The following is a 16,728-nucleotide window of genomic DNA, read 5'->3' as shown; positions in this document are numbered from 1 at the left end:
ATCTTCTCAATTAACCCGTCGGACCAACTTTAATTATCACCCCCGTCCGACCACCCCCTCCAATTCTCGTCCCTAATGTCTTTTTTTTTTTTTTTTTTGAGTCCCCCCACCCCGCCCCGGGTTTTAAGTTAAAAACACACGGCGCATTACGGCTTTTACTTTTAGCGGCGCGATGTTTTATTCATGCGCGACTTTTCCGTGTCTGGAGTGGGTTATACATTATGCATTTTAAAGCAGTCCGGCGACCTGGACTCTGTCTCTCATTGTCACACAGCCGTGTCCCTATCGATCAGAAATCGATTAATCGCTTCGGAATCAAATAGGGCACCCTGGCAGTTTTCTTGGGCTGTCGGTGGTATTTGTGAAATTATTAAAACCTTTTATGAATTTTTTTTGTGACTTCAGACGAGTCGTGGGTGGGGTGGCGGAGCCCGAACAAGAAAAAGCTCTTAGCGGCTCCCGGTCCCGATCTCGCCACGTCCTCCTCAGCGGGTTAAATATTAAAGGGGAATTTCATTAGAGCATCTTTCACACTTTACTTTTTTTTCTTAGCCTAAGGGGGAAAAAAGAAGCTTTCGTGACTCCTACAAACCGAAAATCAAGTTCTAGCAAAGTTCTAGCAATTAAAACAGCTTTTTATTCCACTACCCAGCCACCATCTCTGATGAGCAGAGCACTTAAATCGTCCTCTCTTTAGAAGAGCTTTAAATGAATTAAGATTACTGGAGACAGCATAACAGAGTAATAACAATAATAATAATTACAGTATTTCGGCAGTGAGAACTGGAACCCTAATCTGAAATGAAGAGCCCTGAAGGGATGTTGGCGTCTCCATGCAGGAGTATTAAATCACAGTCTGTATTATTCGGTAATAATACAGGCATTAAACATCTTTTTGGATGCCTGAACAAGAACAACACAAAAAAAAACGTGATTTTATTCTTTTGTTGGCATTTTAAATGGTTGTGCTGGGAATATTAATATTCTAAATTAGAATGCATACTTTGTGCATTCTTGAAAAATGTACAAACCCTCAAGCCCAGGGTGAGAAGCTCCATCAATCGCTTGACAGTGAGTCTTTAGCTGGGGTACAGCCACATTTTCCACCACACATCTATCCTTCTCCCCTCACTGTAATTATTGCTGCACATTTTTGATGCTTCCTTTGGCCATAAAACTTTTTTTTTGTACGACCCTTTTCTCATTTTAATGCTCAGTAGGTTATTTGATATAATTTCCTATATATAAAAAAACTTCAACTCAAATCTTAATCATTTTCAGCCACTTGGAATGGAGTCAATTCTGAAGTGTGTGTGTGTGTGTGTGTTTTTAGATATTCATTTAGATACTGATCTGGCTTCTGCTCATCAGCACATCCAAAACACTCTCTGCCTTACATTTGTCATCGAGGATTTGGTGTGTTCAGCCAGTTGCCAGGCTCCGCCCCTCCACAGATACAACAGGCCTCTTGAGACGGTTGTCATGACAGTCTCAGCAAGGTACCGGAGGTCAAATGGGGGCCAGTCTGGGCCCAAGGGGTCAAGAGGAGGGGGAAGTGGGCAGGAAAGTGATAATTTAGTGATACTGGTGACTATGGCAGAGTGCCACCGTTGAAACAAGTGTTCCGCTCATGCTGTGCCAGTTGCATATAAAAAGTCTTCGCATTATTATTAGTTTTTTCATTCAATTTCAGTTTTTCTAATACTGACGCAAGTCTTAGCGTTCATTACTGCATCCGGAGGCGAAAGACATTGTCACCCTGGTTAAATGGCATTAATACCTTACAAATATTGAGGATTGTAAGCCCCCTAGAATGTGTGTGCATGTCACCTAGGCTTGAAACATGAAAGCACCTGACTTAACTTTGTAATGCCCACCACCCCCCTGCTACTCTCTCTCCTAATTCTGCTGCGGCTTTTACAGGGAAAGGCACAATACAGGGGCGTCAATGACAGCGGGCAAGGGTAGCTAATCCATGCAGCTGTCAGCCCGGGGGGGGTATTAAGCCTCCATTCTGAAAATGCTTGGGCTGCTGCCAGTGGGAGACCTGGTCATATGCAGGAGGGACCGAAGGGAGACAATGAAACAGTCAAGGGGGCAGCATCTTGAAAATGAAGACATTAGAAGAAGGTGTCCCAAAATGGCACAGCTGAAATGCACACAGAGGCTGGGAAAGAAGGCCAGTTAAATGTCTGCGTCCGTAATTATTCCAACAATAATGGAAATTTGCCTTTTAAATACCGCTTAGGCCCAAGTGCAATGTATAGTGCATCTAAAAAAGAATATGAATATGGTGAATTTGGGGACTTAAAAACATTACACCAACAATGTAAGGGGTGAAAGCCCATATAGGTTTTGGGGGAAATTGAGAAATACCATATCAAATCTTAATAACAATAAATGTGCATCTGGTGCACACCCATTGATGAATTGATGCACTTTTCAGATTATTAATCCTTTTTCATGATGATAAAACATTGACATTCACTATATTACAATAGTATGTGGCATTATGTGCAATATAAAAACGTATTGCGTGCAGCATCTTCGCAACTGCCACTTGGTCACTTGTCGTTGATGTCATAACCACGTAAAACGCCGCGCCACCGTAAAGCATCCTGATGCTTGAAAACAGCTGTGGGGTATAAATAGTGCGACTCCAGCCTCTGGTAAGCGCGAAAGGAGACGGGTCTTCATTGTGTCAACGAGAAGAGCAGGTCCCCTCTGGAACAGGTGCTGGAATGCGCCGAGCCGGAGGGTGTAGAGCTCAGAGCTCCCCGTCCCCCGCCCTCCTGTGGAATGGGTTCTTAATGTGCCATCCTGCACTGTAGGCCATTATGGCGGCGGGCCTCAGCTTTGAAGGATGAAGCGCCGAGGGGTGGGGCAGGATTTCATCCAGAGCTATGGGTCCATGGGGGGGAGGGGTGTCGAACTGCATAAATGCCAAATGACGTGAGACTTCCACTTTTGTGGTGTCACTTGGGGCCAACCTGCTCTTGTTCCCTCTGCCTCTAAAACCGGGCCCTTGGATCTTGGATCCACAGCATCTTGGAACACCCCTTCATATGTCATGTTCTTTGGTATCTTTAATGTTGTGTTTCGGCACCTTTCAGATCCTGAACGTTGATCGAGGGTTTGAGGTGCCCCGCTTTTTACTGTGAATATTGACATACTATGGGCTGGCAACATTATATTCAAGAGCGCGGAAAACTGTTGTCTTCCGTTGTCCCGGCGACACAACACTGCTGTCGTCTGGAGTAGTGTCACCCGCCGTGAGGACTTCAAAGTCAAGCAGATAAGACACCGCGGCTTAACAGCCTTTGAAGGGAGCTGCTGAATCCGGTATTTAGGAGTGACGAAGCTCAACGGACAATTCCAGGGTTCTCCACATGGCTCGGATTATATATTGGTATCCCAAACCCGCCGATACCAAGGGGGAAGCCATGATTCTTCTTCTGACCACAGATAAGAAGAGCTTGTGAAGGTTCGGTGTCAGTGCGCGGTTGCGGAAATGCAACGCAGGGTACAACAAGTCCAGTTTTTTCTAGAGCGAGCTCAGTGTCAACAGGTCTCGCTCAGCTTCGATTTATCACCAATGCTGGTCTGGAGAACCTGGCTAGAGGCCGGTGACATGTCTATCCCCAAAAATGACACTGGAGAGTCGCGGCATATTCATGGAGCCGAGTAACATAAAGCAGAATAGAACTTGCGATTTACAGGCTCAAGAATCTATAGGGCTGAAGCCAGCGTGTTGGAATCGTTTTATAGGCTAGTAACGACTTGATTGAAGATTGAACGGGACCAGTGAAGGCAGATGAAAAGGTCTGCGTTTCCTTTTTACATTTTACCTTTGGGTTTCCTGTATCTCGGGCCTCGTTCCCCTTCACCCTGACCTGGTTCGAGGGTTGATTGCTGCACTAATTTGGGATGAAGACATTTATTCCTGCTTTTTTCCGAGCTGCAGTAGCCCACTTCCCATATTTGGATGCGAAAATGTCACAGTCTCCCCGTCTTTTGACAGGCAAAATGTGTCTCCGTCTGCGGTGTGAGACACAGCGTCCTCTTTCGCAGAATAAAGCGGTGTTGAGGCATGTAAGTGGTGAAGCGGGGTGGGCCAGGTGGGAGCAAGACGTGGGATTTATGGGCTAGCGTGGACTCGCGTGGGGGCTTTATTAGGGATTTGAGTGTAAATGGATTTGTCTTGTTTTGTGAATCCTCCAGCATTCGTTTGGCTGCGGTACTTTGCTCAGTGGCACCCCAGTGGCACCTTGGCAGATCGGGATTTGAACCGGCAACCTTCTGATTACGGGGCTGTACTCGGATTAGGCAGACACAGTCAGTACCAGCACTACTCTTTGACTAAAAAAACACCAGAAAATCACCAAGCAATGTCATTATGATGTTATCAACTATATTCTGCACTACATCTGCATCGCGATGCATCGATTATGAGATTAATTTCAACACCCTACCAGGAGATTAAAAACAGGGCGTGGCCCGGCTTCCCTGCTGTAGGCGGGACAAGCCTACCATAGTGTGACATAGTGTGACTAGGAGAAGTAGTGGCCTAGCGGGGGGCGGTGGTGACCTAGCGGTTAAGGAAGCGGCCCAGTAATCAGAAGGTTGCCGTTTCGAATCCCGGAACTCCCGGGGCACTGTCCCCACACACTACTCCCCGGGCGCCTGTCATGGCTGCCCACTGCTCACGAAGGGTGATGGGTTAAATGCAGAGGACAAATTTCACTGTGTGCACCGTGTGCTGTGCTGTGTATCACTTCACTTTCACTTAAAATTTTTTTTCTCCCCAGTCACTGTGACCTGGGCAAATGGATCATAAAATGGATGTATGGAGGGATTGTGGACTGAGGAGATGGTGCCGAATGGCAGGGGAGGATGCGCCTTTGCTTAAACGTTTTGTTGAGCGCTGTATAGGGAGAGGCGACCTCCGCCGACCTCCCGCCTCGCGGCCTCCTTTTGTTTCCGCTCCCCCCTGGCAGCTTCCTCTCAGAAGGTCCGTGCTAATGAGCTCTCACGTTGACAGCCCCGTCTGCAGCGGTGCCCGGGTCGGCGGGTGTGGAAAGTCCAGGGCTGACTGCTGGGCATTGTGTCCCACCTCGGGGTCTCGTCTCAGTTCAGGAACTCGCAGGGGTGCCCTTCTCTCTTCGCCTTGAGAGTGTAACATTTATTGCTAATTGAAATGCGTTCGCCAAACCTCCAGTGCAGACGTTCTGCCTGGGAGGCATGTACAAAAATGACAAAAGTTGGGAAATGCCAAATATGCATGTTTTGACTGTATTAGGCAGGGCTCTGCAGCTATTTAGCCCAATGTTTGTGTTTGGGTGTGCGTGTGTATTTTTTATTTTGTGGGATGACCATGCATTTTTGTTAGTGAATGGTCAGTTACTATCACAAGGTCACTTGGCTCCAGAACAGTCCCAGCAGGTCATGGGAGACATTCCGCTTCTGAATATAAAAAATGACTGTAAAAGGGCAACCTTGGTCCAGTCTTGGCTCTGCCTCAGATGTTGGCCATGAGAGTGTGTTCACGTAAGGTGATGAGAATGACATGATGTCATAGGACGTCTATGTAGCTCCGTTATCTCCAGCGCCAGTCTGAGATGATGGAATACAGTGTTTATGCTGATAATGATGAACACCCATTAAATGGCCCCTTGTGGTCAATTCCTTCCTGGTCCTCAGAGACCAAGTGGCCTAAGCATATGCAGTCTGTCCGACAAAACAGTGTACAATCCTTTAAATCTCAGAAACAATGAACAAAGCACATAATCGATATAGTGGTATGTACTTTTAATAAGGATTCATAATAGAGATTTGTAACTATGTCTGATAAATAAGACAGTAGAACATGATAGATTTGTATCCAGTGGGCCCTTCATGTATTTAATACATAATGCTGTAAAGCATAGTGCAATTCACCTTTGATAATGTTTAAAAAAATCCTTATACTAATATTCTAAAGTCTAGTTCAAAAACATATTTTGGAGGTCCCTCAAGATTTGTTATAATGGTCAGTTGTAATAAACCCATTAGAAAAACCCAAGAAAAAGTGAAATGTTCATGGCTCTGACCTGTAGCATTCATTATATATTAGCTCTGCACCAATCATCAGAAATTCCAGAGGAAAATCTGGGTCGTCTTACATCACATTACATCCCTCACATACCGGTTGTGTGCTGACAATTTTGCCGTGGAGCAGGTCTCCATGAGCCTTTATAAGCAATATAAACCTTGTGATCTCAAATTGCAGCTCTCTGAGCTCGGATATTACTGTGATTTGACATAAATCACCACTCTGAAGGTCAGCTGGCCAGGGAGCTGGCCTCGCTTGCGCTGTCTTTATACTCGGCGCAGCTCATATTGGGATCTAAATCACTCGGCTCATTGTTCCTGACCGCTCGAGGTCCCGTCCTGCTTGGCCGTCAAAGCTGAATGAGAACAAACAAGCTTCGGAGCTCTAAGCCAAGTCTGGGTCATTTAAACATGTGGAACACGATCCAGAATTTATCTCAATCAGCGTTATTCCTGGAATTCCTTCCCCCATGAATCAGAATAGGCCAGATTTACTCTGGCAGACCTGACGCCCTTGAAGGTGTGGTTAGATGCTAATGTTTGAAGGGAATTTAGTACAGTGTTAGAACCCTAAACCATTTCTCTAAACCCTTGTATCGTTCTCCACAGATCTTCTGTAGCTTAAGCTTTTTTTTTCTGCCTGATTTTTACGATGTCATAGGTCGCTGGTTAGTTTGATGCAGCTTCAAAATGTCAGTGAAAAGACAGCATCACCCTGAAATCGAAAAGCGTATGCTGACCGGGGGTGAAAATCCCATTCAGTTCCTCTGTGAATTGCTCCATGACATTCAGTTTCCATGTGTCGGCACCGCTCATCTGCTGCTTCCACTACGGGCACCGGGTTCACGGAAACTCATTTCCAAATGTGGAGGATTTTCAAAAGACTCAATACGGTCCAGTACAGGCACGGCGGACTGTGCCGCCTCGGCGTTTCATGCCTTGCTTTTGGCAGAAGAAACGAAAGGTGGAGAAGGTGATTTTTTTTTCTCTTTGTCCAAATTTAGAATGCATAGGCCTTATGAAAGTTTCGTTTTGAAACTAATATTTTCATTCTAACCGTTAGATCCTTTCTCAGATTCAACCCTACATGCTGTAGATTCTTCTTCCATGCAAGTTTCACACACTGAGCACAATAGCAAGTGCAAAGCCATCAAAATCATTATATTAATCATGAAAGAATAATGCACTGAACACTGATAAAAGTTCAAACCTCAGTGATGCAAACAAAAGATGTGTCATAATGATCACTTTTAAAGTTTAAAGAGGGGGTTCGGCAAATGAATTGCAATTAATTTAAATAAATTGCTATCTGCATTTTTGTCGTTATCACGCAGGCTTACAAAACATCTTCATCTTTGCCAAAATGTCCCAATGTCCCAAAAGATGAATGTAAACAGAGCAACCTGTACACGCAAAAGGCTTTCTCCGTTTGGCCTGTTGCGCTGACTCCTGTTTCCGCATTTCAGCAGTGCGGAGACTCCAGCTATTCTGAGGCCTGATCTGTTTTCATTGCTTGGACTCATTATGCTGTCCTCGGAGTGCAGGTGTGGCCTCTCTTCTTGAAATGCAAGCCGGCCATGGGACTGATAATCACAAAACCCACAGTCACTTGTGGCTCATAATTACAGGCTCGACATGTGCAGACTTCTAAACATAAGTATTCCCTACTGTACGCATCTCACACACACACCACACACACATAGAAAAGTATGTGGTGAGGGGTGTGAACTGTTTCTTGGTCTACTTTCAACACCCAGTAGGACAGCACTGGTCTATATTAAATTTGGGATTCAATACAGCAGAAAAACAGCTCATGAATCCTCAAGACATATGATTATAGTCTTTTTAAGTTGTGCTACATTGAACCCTGTTTAAACTTATAACATATTCAAGTATTATTATCAATTATTACAGTTATTACAATATAATTCTATATTACACATGCTGCATAATATGCAAACAATAGACTTTTTTTTTGATGCACCAAAAAAGTCATTGGCAATCCAGACTCCTGGGTGGTAGATGGTAGAAGGTCAGTTGGTCAGACCCATATCTGAAAATTACAAGGTGTGGTCATGCTACTCTTCACAAATGTAGTGTTCAGATTTAGCCATGATATCACTGGCCTTGCTTGAAATGCAGCTGCGTTTCAGAGACTGGGGTGGCCGCTCCATTCAGTGGCTCTTGCCGCCGTTGACTAAGGCTCTCAGATTTTAAAGCAAGACAGTGTGACAGGGATTTGCCAGGATTTGGCGGCCGCACTTAAGAACTCTTGGTTTTGGAGCACATGCTTCTCTAATCTCTTTTGGAGCATGTCACTTCTGTAGAACAAGACCAAATCTGGCCTGCCCCCACCGTCTAGCACTCTGTCACCGGTTGGGTGGGCATGAGCGCCAGCTCAGTTTAATGATCTCCAAAAGACGGAACACCAAGATATATGGAAGTGTTGTTTATTTTAATAAAATATTCACCAACACTGAACCTCGTGGTTTTAACCTGTTCACATTGGTCGTAGTCCTGTGACGGCCCCATGGCACCAGGATGTCACAGTACGCCCCCTCAAGGGCGGAGGAGGGCGGGGCTCCGGCACTGCTGTTGCTGGTGGCCCTCCCTGGTGTCGTCCGGCACAGCGGTGGCATCCACCCCTCCAGCAACCGTCACTGCACGGCCCTGCCTCCAGCAGAGCAAGAGACATGCCGGCCCGCTCCCTGCCCGTCTCTGTTGGAGACACGGGAGCTTTGTGGGACCTTCCGGCTCCGACCCTTCTGCATTCGTTGGCATGAGCAGACCCTCTTCCGGCCCGGCTGAACCCTCATGCCACTCTGTGGGCTCTGTGGCTCTCAGCTCCCCTGGAGTCGGGCCCAGGTCCCCACCTGGCACGCCCTCCTTACCGGCTACCCCTCCATATCCCCGGGGCATCACAAGCATTCTGTTATAATACCTAAATATTGCTTTGTATATTTTCAATCGTACATGATGAAAGGCACAAATATAATTAATAAAATGTACTTTGGGTCTGTGTATGGACTGACATTACTTTATACAGTACAGGCCAAAAGTTTGGACACAACTTCTCATGTGTTTTCTTTATTTTCATGACCATTTACTTTGGTAGATTCTCACTGAAGGCATCAAAACTATGAATGAACACATGTGGAGTTATGTACTTAACAAAAAGTGGAGACCTGACCTCCACAGTCACCGGACCTGAACCCAATCCAGATGGTTTGGGGTGAGCTGGACCAACAAGTGCTAAACACCTCTGGGAACTCCTTCAAGACTGTTGGGAAACCATTTCAGGTGACGACCTCTTGAAGCTCATCGAGAGAATGCCAAGAGTGTGCAAAGCAGTAATCAGAGCAAAGGGTGGCTATTTTGAAGAAACTAGACGTACATAACTCCACATGTGTTCATTCATAGTTTTGATGCCTTCAGTGAGAATCTACCAACGTAAATGGTCAAGAAAACACATTGAATGAGAAGGTGTGTCCAAACCTTTGGCCTGTACTGTACATTATAAATAAATAAATGTATACATTAATTTTCAGACATTATTTCTTTTCAAATAATGTACAAATTCATTATGTTCCAAGTGCATTGGGATGACTTTACAGCTCACTGGATGCCGTGTACTGTCTGCTTACTGGTGGTTAATATTTTTAGTTTTTAATATTTTTAAAATTTTTATTTCAATATTTCAAATACACTCTGGTGTATTTGGTGTGAGTGTATAATGGCATCAGAGAAAGAGAGAGACTTTGTTCTCAACTTATCTTCACCTCTTTTGTAGGTCTTGGAAGCTTAACTCATCCGTCATTGCCATGGAGACGACACAAGCCATCCTCCTCTTTAGTTTATGTGTCTACAGTTGTCACAGCAACCCCCCCTCAACCCCAAGAGTGCATTTGTCTTTCAAAGGTGAGGTTTCAAAGATTATTTTATTCTCCACAAGTTTGCATTGTGCTGTTGACGTACAGGAACAGAATTCTGTCGGAGCCAGAGACTTCTCTTCATGTCTAATCACTCATTTTATTAAAAGGCCACTATAAAATAAAGAAGATCCTGGAGATCCACTGTTACTCTGTATGGTTTGAGAAATATAGAATTGCAGGATTTACAGTTAATGAATTTCAACAAATGCCACCATCCCACCAGGATATCGAGCCAAAATGGCAGCGGGATGAAACACAGACAATTCTTGTGCTGGAGTTCACATGTTGGCGGTTTGGCCGGTGAGGAAAACAAGCGGTGCAGCAGAGCAGAACAGGCTGTGTGCCGCGCACGAGACAGTCGGCGTGCCACAACGCGTCCTGCTTTGTCCTCGTAAAAGGTTCCACGCAGGCCGTCTTGAGTCAACACGATTGTCTGTAAACTGGCAGTGCGGCTCTTCGCCGCGTGCCACCATTACGGCTCATTGCCTGATTTGCACCCCTGAGAGCTGACTCCACGGCAACAGCAATAAAGCATCAAGGCTGCAGCCAGCATACCTGAATGATTTAGAGCTGAGTATGTTACAGTTGTACGGTTTGTACTGTAAAGTGTCCTCAGTAGACTGAAAGGATAAATACATTTATAACTGGTTTTAACGTGTTGCATTTGAATATAAATCACACATACAAACTCGCTGCTGGCCCTCGGAGGTCTCTGAGTCCCGTCTGTGGTCCATGTGACAAAGGGAGTCCAGAGTAAAGGCCTGCAGGCGCTTTCACCTGACGGGGGGGTCAAAAGATCATTGACTGTCCCTGTATCTACTGATTGTAAGGCGCTCTGCATAAGGATGCCTGATAAATGATGTAAATATAGATGATTCGGACAAACCTGCTCTATTAAACCTATGGAGACTAGTATGGAGGCCATTATGTCGAATATTTTGGACTGCTTCTTATGAATGCTGTCATCACCACAATCAGCTTCATAACATGTTTATTAACATGAGTGAAAATAAAACAGCAACAGTAATTTTTCAGGTCTGTTGGTAAACCATCACTACTGATAAAGCTCACATTTCACTTGTGTTGGTTTTAGGAAATTTTTGGTTAGTGTATGCTCACACATACACAACCATTAATGCTTGACATTAGGCATCCCTGCCATGCAGGGAGCACAAGAGTGGCAACCAATTGTTGGTTCTTGCTTGAAAAAATTATGAAGCTGGGCGAAGAAGGGCATCAGACAATTGCGTTGGTTGGGGATTATAAAATTATTAAATGTGATCACAATCACAAGTCAGTGGGGCAGTGGTGGCCTAGAGGTTAAGTACAGGGAACCGCCAAGGTTCCACTGAGGTGCCACTGAGCAAAGCACCGTCCCCACACACTGCTCCCCGGGCTCCCAGGGCGCCTGTCATGGCTGCCCACTGCTCACTTAGGGTGATGGTTAAAAGCAGAGGACACATTTCACTGTGTGCACTGTGCGCTGTGCTGCTGTGTATCACAATGACAATCACTTCACTTTCACTTTAGCAATAACCATTTATTCTTTTCCAAATGTGTTGACTGTCTTAGTTATGTTCTAGATTGTAAAAGTTGGCAGAACAAGAAAGACCTATGATCAGGTGTGTCAAAAGATTTGACGTGTTGCAGTTCTTTTATATTAATGTAAAGACCAGGACCATGACGAGGACGAAGATCAGTTTTATGTATTATTGTCAGATTTATAACCACCAAATGTGGTGTAAGGTGGGTGGTAGTAGCCTAGTGGGTAACACACTCGCCTATGAACCAGAAGACCCAGGTTCAAATCCCACTTACTACCATTGTGTCCCTGAGCAAGACACTTAACCCTAAATTGCTCCAGGGGGACTGTCCTCTGTAACTACTGATTGTAAGTCGCTATGGATAAGGGCGTCTGATAAATGGCGTAAATGTAAATGTAAATGTGTAAAGGTGTAAACAGTAAGATGTCAGGGGCTGAATCTGTTATTTGTGAATGAGAGCATGGACTTGTCCAGGACAATGTGCATTCAGCACAGAGGAGAATGAGGACAGAGAAACAGTGGCACTGGACAGGGTAAGGCGAGGGTGACAGGGGTGACAGGAGACGTGTGGGCTGTCGGGGTTATTGTGTGCGTAGGTGACAGCGAAACAGATTCCTCTTCTGAGAAACTGGATAGGGCAGCGGTGCTGCCAGGGTATAAACAGCCCGCATGCTTGCTGTGTTTACCTCAGAACAGGGAAGCCCCCAAAGAACGCAAGGGCTTGGCTCCAACAACCTGCCCCAATATGCCGCGCAGACATGTGTGTTATGTGGCATGGGGCTTGTGTCACTGAGCTTTTAACTGCCTAGCTTGTAGAGGAGGCGATGGGGAAGAAAATCCCGACCTCAGTTTTTGGGAGCTTGAATTCAGAATGATTCATGTTGATACTTCAATTCAGGCTAATGCTGATATTCACCATCTGGGAGTACAAATCACAATACAAATTACAAATACATCATTACAAAAAAAACAAATGACATCACAGCTGTTGTACACATGTACTTTAAAATGTATTTTATACATATTCTAAATTTACTCTGAATACATTACTATTTAATGTACTTCAACACAATACTTTACTGAAAACATTTCAAATTCAAATGTTATTTGTCACATACACTGTCATACACAGCATGATATGCAGTGAAATGCTTTAGCGACTGCTATAGACCACAATATTGCAAATATTGCAAGTATACAGTGAGGTATAGTATACAGAGGAGGCCGTTTTATCGCCCATTTAGGACAATGGCATCATGGCATCAGTCACCAGATCTCAACCCAACCCCTGTAGGTAGGGTGACTTTTTTTACTACATAATAATCAGTACACAGGTTTTTCTGATTCTCTTCAGGTAATTAAATATTCTATCATGCAGGGCCGGGCTGAGCATGGAGAAGAAACATTTAGACGCCGCTCATGTGCTTGTCTCATCCTGAGCCACAGCAAAGACAGTCCTCAGCTGGGCGCTTTCCCTGTGATCAGTCACTCCTTGAGGCCAAGCGGACTATTTGCACTCACTGGAAATGGGCGCTTTTCCCAGGCTCTCTTGCTGCAGAAACGACAATGACGCTCCTCTGCAAATGTGGGAATAGAACTGTGCAGATCAATCACTATAGATTTGAAAAGAAATGTATGGGAAGTGGTTTCAGTTTCCTAAGATTCGGCAGCTTAGCATCTCATTCAGCGAGGTTAGGTGTAATTTTTCATTTGACGCTAATCTTAAGAGCAAGAGGAGTTTTATAGCTCATCAGTCAAGTTCGTCTCTCTGAGCAGTCATTTTTCTGTTCTGCGGTTGAGGGGTTAAAAAAAGATATTAAATTAATAGCGGGACTGTAACCCCAGTTGATCCGGGGGCTACAATATTCTACACATTCTGTCCATTCTGTTCAATATTCTCAGATTCTGTCCACACACGGCATTTGGAACTGGATGAAATACTGGATGAAAACCCGTTTCAGCTGGAAGAGGAGGCATTGATAATGCATTGATAATCTTTGATAATCTTTGTAAGGCTGAACAGAAGACATTGACCCTTGAGGCGTCATCCGCCCCTGTCCCAGAGACCTGGCCTATATCCAGGGCCCTTGGCTGGAAGCCAATGTTTGAGTTTGGTTATTATGACGTTGTGCAAACGTCATGTGATGTCCTGAGCACCCTTCTCTGCCTTTGAATAAGGAGCTCAGCCTGGGGCAGCCTGGTGGTGCGCCTGTACTCTTTCAGATGGTTTACAGAGCTGAAGTGACTTCCATGTGACAGACACCTGAAATATGACTGTTTGCACAGAGACCAGTACAGTTTGCATCGGAGCACTGCACCAATATCCGGAGGCGTGCTTGCCTTGCAATGTGAAGTGTGTGTTTACGCAGTCGGTGGGTCGCTGAATGCCAAGTTTCCACTGAAACGTGATTGAATGCCCCCCTGGCTTGTGTCAGTGGCTCATTACCTTACATAATGTAATTTATGTGTGGCATGGCCCTTTAAATAGGGCTGCTCAGACTCCTCGCAGCTTTGTGTCTGACCTGGAACAGCACAGCCTCAACCAACATCTGCATCACAGGAGGCGCTAATGAGCCATAATGAGCTCCTGGAGTTGGAGGAAGTCTGAAAAAGCTATTTAAAATGGGAAACGGGCCGATTAAATTCCCTGTATGAATGTCACTAACTGGTGGGGTTTACGTTTCACGTTAGCTGCATGATTTGCAAGGTTATGCATCTTTAGAAATCAGCCTCTGCAGAGCAGACGTATTGTTGGGGACTCACATGAAGTACACATATAGATCATTGTTTGAAATGTTCCTTTGTCAGTATGTTCTTTAGGCATTGTTATTTCTAAAGCTATTTTGGAATTCGATGCTTCTTATGTTTTTTTCCACTTTATTCAGTTGACTTAGCAGAATTTGCAGATAGCTTTTTTATAATATTATAACTGAATTTCAATTTTACATTTACAGCTTTATCCAGAGCGTCTTACAATCAGTAGTTACAGGGACAGTCCCCCCCTTGAGACACTTAGGGTTCAGTGTCTTGCTCAGGGACACAATGGTAGTAAGTGGGATTTGAACCTGGGTCTTGAATCCACTAAGCTACTACTACCTACCCTTTTTATTAATTTTATAAATTTTATTTTTATAAAATCTAAAGATCCTAAATTTCCACAACTTATTTCCTAATATGACATTTAATACCATGATTCCTTCTCAACCTTTGTTGGCTTCAAATTCAGAAATATCTGAATTATGTGTTCAGAGTACATGAATGATGGTATTTATAACAGCATGGGCTAGCTAGCTTCCTCATTCCTGAATGCGTAGAAAAACTGTGATTGTCGGACTGCGTTGGACAGTCTTGTCCCATGACGAAGGGCATGTATTTATGCTGCTCCTGACATGTCAGTTCTGGGTTTGTGAGTCTTAAGGGCCAGAAGGGACACAGTCTACAGCTGCATATGGTTTCCCAGTTGTGTTTTGGTTTCATTCTGAAGCTTCTCTCCAGTGCTCTTTCCAGTATAAAACTTTGTTTTCTCTATTGTACGGAACACTCACTTCAGCCAGTGCTGTTGCAAGTGGAAAATGTGACCGGTTTTGTTCTTCTAAAAGGAAAATAGGCAGAAAAGAGAAACAGAGTCATCTTACAGCAGCCCTCTGGCAGTCATTTTGGCCCTGGCACACGGTGGCACGCACTCAAACGCATACATAGTCACTGCAGTCATGGCCAGTTGGCACCCGGTCCTAGATTCCACTCTGGTAAAGGGACTCCCCGAAGCCCAGCTAACGCACCTTTCCCTGGGGCTACATCTCAGGGGAGGGGAGAAAGGGAACTTTTTCAACATTTACCTAGGACCCTGTAGGATATCTTCCAAGATACCCGCAGTCCTGGGTACATTTACAGAAACATATGCACTGCAGTTTGCTGAAAAAAGGTTTTAATGTTAACATGATTGCTGAAAGGCCCTGGGCACCCATAGGATTTCTTTTTCTGAACACCTTTTCTAATGAAACACCTTTTTTTTTTAATTAAGTGGACCATACGCATACCTGAAGTTGCTACCCAGAGGTAAATCTGTTAGAAACCGTGGCGGGCATGTGGCAACATGATTTATAATTGCTTGATAAAATGACAATCACACTTTTGTTTCTGGCAAAGAAATGTATTTTACTATTTTGGTCCAGTCCTCATGTTCCTACTGTCTCTATGTGGATTCACAGATATCAGCTCTTCTTCCAATCGAAAAAATTAACTCATGATCATAATTACAAATCAGACAGATTTATGCTGAGCCTCATAAAGCTGAGCAAATGAATAAAATTCTATTAAAATAAACAGAACATTTAAGAATAGTACAAGAGCTTAAATTCAATACAATTTTCACATTCACTGTTAAAGAAAATGTATATGCTTAATCCATCTGCAGAATCCCACTGCACTGGTGGTGACCTGAGGTGACACTTTTGGCCTACTTTTGACACTTCACCCCTTACAGATTACGTTCTTGTTCAATAAAGCCATGATCATCAGCTAAGAGGAACAAAACTTTCTTTCTGAAATACAAAATAGAGGCATTTTCTAAGAATGCAGTTGGAGGGATACTTTGAAGATGGAAAAAGACCAGCGAGTTATAATCAGTGAAGAATAATGTATGTATGTGTTACAGCAGGCCCCTGTATGTGGTCTGACCTTTCCAGGCAGCAGGTGTGTCCCCTCCAAAAAAGCCAAACCTCTGCTCCCCTCCCCTTGCTCAAAGATGGTGGATTTTCTGGATAAAGCCACTTGGAATGGGATGAGAGGACGCCTGAGAATAGCCTGGCGGCCGGCGGCCCCACGATAGGCCAGGAATCCCATGCGCCCTGCGGGGCAGCGACGGGCGGGATTGTGCGGATGGTTGGAGGATCACCCACAGCTGTCAGAGAGACAGTCAGACGGCCACACTTCGCCACCTAGTTAGAGTCACAGAAGAAAGCAAGGGGACACACACAACACTTCATGGTCCCTATCACATATTTCCAGTGTGTGGCTTCTTCCACAGAACACTCACGATACGGACACTTTTCCTCCACAGGAATCAACAGGAATTAGAACCAATTGGAACCAATGGTTATTTCATTCTAGATTTGGTTCATTTCATAGTGAGAACAGAAAATAAAGTCCCATTTCTTGTCTTA

General features: G+C 44.5%; 1 protein-coding gene across 4 annotated transcripts in view; it reads left to right on the top strand.

Moving 5' to 3' along the window:
- Positions 1 to 16,728, top strand: part of sema3gb (sema domain, immunoglobulin domain (Ig), short basic domain, secreted, (semaphorin) 3Gb) — a 28,015-nt gene that overhangs the window by 237 nt on the left and 11,050 nt on the right. For all 4 annotated transcript variants that reach the window (XM_028994435.1, XM_028994434.1, XM_028994432.1 and 1 more), the window contains exon 2: positions 9,881 to 10,008. In XM_028994435.1, coding sequence (XP_028850268.1) covers positions 9,912 to 10,008 — 97 coding nt within the window. In that variant the 5' untranslated portion in view covers positions 9,881 to 9,911. The remainder of the gene's footprint in view (positions 1 to 9,880; positions 10,009 to 16,728) is intronic.

This window comes from Denticeps clupeoides, chromosome 10 (genome assembly GCF_900700375.1).
Source record: "Denticeps clupeoides chromosome 10, fDenClu1.1, whole genome shotgun sequence".
Taxonomy (NCBI): Eukaryota; Metazoa; Chordata; class Actinopteri; order Clupeiformes; family Denticipitidae; genus Denticeps; species Denticeps clupeoides.
Note: the sequence above shows the minus strand (reverse complement) of the source record. Positions and strands in the feature narration are given on the sequence as shown.